This window comes from Amphibalanus amphitrite, unplaced genomic scaffold, assembly GCF_019059575.1.
Source record: "Amphibalanus amphitrite isolate SeventyFive unplaced genomic scaffold, NRLGWU_Aamphi_draft 001927F_arrow, whole genome shotgun sequence".
NCBI lineage: Eukaryota > Metazoa > Arthropoda > Thecostraca > Balanomorpha > Balanidae > Amphibalanus > Amphibalanus amphitrite.
Genome location: NW_024883420.1, coordinates 55,144 through 58,583, shown reverse-complemented (window position 1 = coordinate 58,583; position 3,440 = coordinate 55,144). Strand labels below are relative to the sequence as shown.

At 43.3% G+C, this 3,440-nt stretch overlaps 1 protein-coding gene across 1 annotated transcript; it reads right to left on the bottom strand.

The window, feature by feature from the left end:
* Nucleotides 1–292: 292 nt before the first annotated feature.
* Nucleotides 293–3,160, bottom strand: LOC122375811. Its single transcript, XM_043355350.1, has 3 exons — nucleotides 3,035–3,160; nucleotides 891–1,005; nucleotides 293–440 (listed from the first exon to the last, which is right to left on the bottom strand). Exons 1-3 carry the CDS (start codon nucleotides 3,113–3,115, stop codon nucleotides 307–309), a joined length of 330 nt encoding a protein of 109 aa, XP_043211285.1. The 5' UTR covers nucleotides 3,116–3,160; the 3' UTR covers nucleotides 293–306.
* Nucleotides 3,161–3,440: the final 280 nt, after the last annotated feature.

Sequence of the window (3,440 nt, the reverse complement as noted above, 5' to 3'; positions counted from 1 at the left end):
CCCCTGAATGTCCTAATTGATCAGTACGAGAATTTCTCTAGAGCTCTCGTAGATAATTTCTCTAGTTTCTGAAGAATTTTCGGGACCCATGCTCTTTTCATACTGGATGGAAATATATGCAAGGCACACATCCTCAACGCAAGACACCTTTTTCGGGACGAGAAATAGAATATCTTTGCCTAGGGTGATCGTTGGGCTGTAAAAGCTCCTGATTTATGCTCGTCTCAGCCCAAGCTACGGAACTGCTATTCCAGTTCAAAACCCATGTTAAAAAGTGAACTATTTCCTTTAAGTCGACCGCCGAGGTTAGAACTCGACAACCGTCTCATTCTCCACGTAGAGTATGCCAGCTCGAACTTGCGGCCATGGGTACTGGGGATGGCTGAAACACAGCTCCGTGCTCACTGCAGCGCGGTGCAGCAGGTGGTCGACTGCATCGTCTGCAACGAGAACAAATATTTTCGATATTATTAATGGTTATATCCCGAGCAAGTTGCCTCGGGTCGATCAACGCATATTTTACTCTCGAGTGATGTAACGGTTTTATTCCGAGCCGTCAGGTGAAAAAAAAACAGCCGAAAAGAAAATATACACACCCGGGGCTGGGAACAATTTAATTATGTCACCGAGTTTTTGCCGAAGTTCCGAGGGTCATCAGACCCGAGGTATTTCGATAAAATATGAGGTTATATAATTAAATTGCCAGCCCTAGGGCAAGTTCATTTCCAAACATGCAACGCTAAAAAATGTTCACAAAGTCCATAAATGCTGCTAAATAAATAAGATTTAGCAGAGGGCCGGACAACATCCTTGACGACGGGCAGGGCAACATATTATTCAGCGGAGCGAAGCCATAGTCATTCAAATGAACATTCACTCTCTATACTCACCGATAACGAGCCAGCTCTCCTCAATGTCCATCGCCGGCGGCCCGCTCGCGCTGGTGCCCTCGTCGGGGTCGGCGGTGGCGGCCGTGACCTCCGCATCGACAGAGGTGCTGGGACTCTGAATAACAAACAAATGGATGTTATTAATGTACGCCACAACAATACACAGCTACGGTCAGCCATTCTATTTTGAACAGAGTTTCCTGAGAGCAAACTAATGCACCGGTGCTGGGAGAAAATGTCATCTGATTTTGCAACTTTTAATGTTTAATTTTGCTGCAATACGTTCTACTGGTTTGTTTAAAAAGCGGGCATTAAAATTTAAAACATGTTTGTCTACGTAACAGGGCATTTTTCATAGCACGGCCTGGCAGGGTGGGGGGGGGGTCGATGCGACCCCCCTCGCGATTGGCTCCTATGGCACCTAGAAACACCAAATTTGGTAGGTAGGTGGGCCCTCTGGAGTTCTCGCCCCTGTGTAAATTTGGTTGCTCTAGGTCAATATTTAGGGTTTGGGGGGTATACATGCAAAAATTTCGCTAAAAACAGGTCAAAAGTTTTCGCTTATCACTTTTGATCTTATTAAGATAGAGCAAAAATAAAAACACCAGTGAACTCAGCACGTCAAGGGGCGTCGAATGATATACTTTTTGCTTGCTTCAGTGTACTTAATTTTTTCTTAATTATTAAGTAAATTTAATTAATTAATTAAGCTCCAGTTAACCAAATTGCATCATATCGCATATAATTCGATTCGGCTGATCACCAGGAACACAATCACACCATTTTTTTAAGCTCTAGCGTCATTGTGTGCCAAGTTATTGACAAAAACGTCATTTGACCTCAGTTGACCTCATTTGACCTGACCCATGGATATGTACACCAAACAAAGAAGCTCCAAGTGACTTGCTGTTAAGTACTGTGGTTTGAAAGCACAAAAGTGATAGAACGAAGCGGATATCTCCAGTATTTTCCGAATTTAGTATTTTCCCATAGGCTTAACATTACGACGTAATGACCTCTAACTGACCTCAGGTCAGTGACATCAAAAAACCCGAACAATATGTTATACAACTCGGTGAACTTAGCACATCCTGAAAGTTTGAAGGAAATCAGTCCAAAACTGTGAGTTGGACAGGTGCAAAAAGAAAATTGAAATTTGACCATGACCTTGTACCAGTTTTTCTGACCTAGTGACCTAGTGACTGACCTAGTGAGTAGTAAAGTAATCTTGACCTGACCCAACGTCAACCGGACCTGAAATTTTCAGGTCATATGTAACAAGGCTGCCCCATAGGCTGTGCTAAATTTGGCTGCTCCGCCGTTTTTACGCTATCTTCGAAAAACCTTAGGGGGGTCGCATCGACCCCCCCCCTGCCAGGGCGAGGGTTAACGTCCATGGGAAACTGCAGTGTGGCATGGACACTTGCCAGCCTGCGAGTCATTTGCACAAGGAATATTTGTGGTGAAATTTCATCTGAGAACAGCTCATAAGCAATTTCAAAATCATTTTTCACCAGACACCAAGCACAGCATTCCAACCTATCCACCTTCGACCTGAATCAATTTTTAGCTGGGCACCTGTGAGCTTGCATATTTTGTCATTTGTTTGCTATTTACATTTTGGTATTCCTCTGATAGGCATGTCACAGATAGCTTTTGGATGGTATACTGGCATTTTTTGTCTTTAGCAGTGATAAACCATCAATAAAGGTCAAAATTTTATTTTTTTACCCTGAATTTTAAGGCTCTGAAGTCTGAAAACCTGATGCATTTTCTAATTTAGCGCACATAGATTATAAATGTTACGCTGGACATGCACTGAAGCTTTTGGCATGCAATTTTGCCACTACAAGCATGACCCTGGCTATGTGCATATTAATAATATAAGCTATTCTGCCTGTGACCCTGGATATGGATGTACAGTGGTCTATAAATTCATTATATGCTGCTTGAAAGGCAGTCTGATACCTAAACTGCAGTATGACGTGGACGCGGGGCCACACATGTGAACTTCCTGGCCCCTTTTCTGTATATTAATGTCCCAGGCCTGCATGTAGGTTAGCAAAGAGAGCTGTCGTTTAATTCTCCGGTATTTTCCACGCACAATACACTTGATAAAGCAAAATATCTGGTATTTTACTCACCTTAACTTGCAGCACGCGACTCCCCCTGCACACACGGATCCGGCCGGAACAAAAATGGCGGCGAGGCGGCCTATGATCCATCGGTAAAGAAACACGTCAAAAACGAGTTTGATAACCGGTCGGCTGTGAGTACGCTTTTTACGCACGATTTGTGATTGTATTTACTCATAACTCATTTCCAGAACTCGCTTTCTACAGATTTAGTGAATGCATGATTCGTGAGTACGATAATTACGCGCAATACATGAGTCAAGAAACTCGCATTTCCTGACACACAAGCATTATTTCATGCGTTCGGGGCCGCCTTACTCATGGATGGCAGGTCATTGATTTCTTTGTATGAGTTTTTGTAATGAGTAAACCAGAACTCAGGGCTTGGAATGCTTCATACACGAGTAAACCAGCG

Coding starts and splice junctions, on each gene's coding strand:
- LOC122375811 (XM_043355350.1), bottom strand. CDS start 3,115: ATGGATCATAGGCCGCCTCGCCGCCATTTTTGTTCCGGCCGGATCCGT. Junction 1,006..3,034: donor GTCGCGTGCTGCAAGTTAAG/GTGAGTAAAATA, acceptor TTTGTTATTCAG/AGTCCCAGCACCTCTGTCGA. Junction 441..890: donor GGAGAGCTGGCTCGTTATCG/GTGAGTATAGAG, acceptor TTCTCGTTGCAG/ACGATGCAGTCGACCACCTG.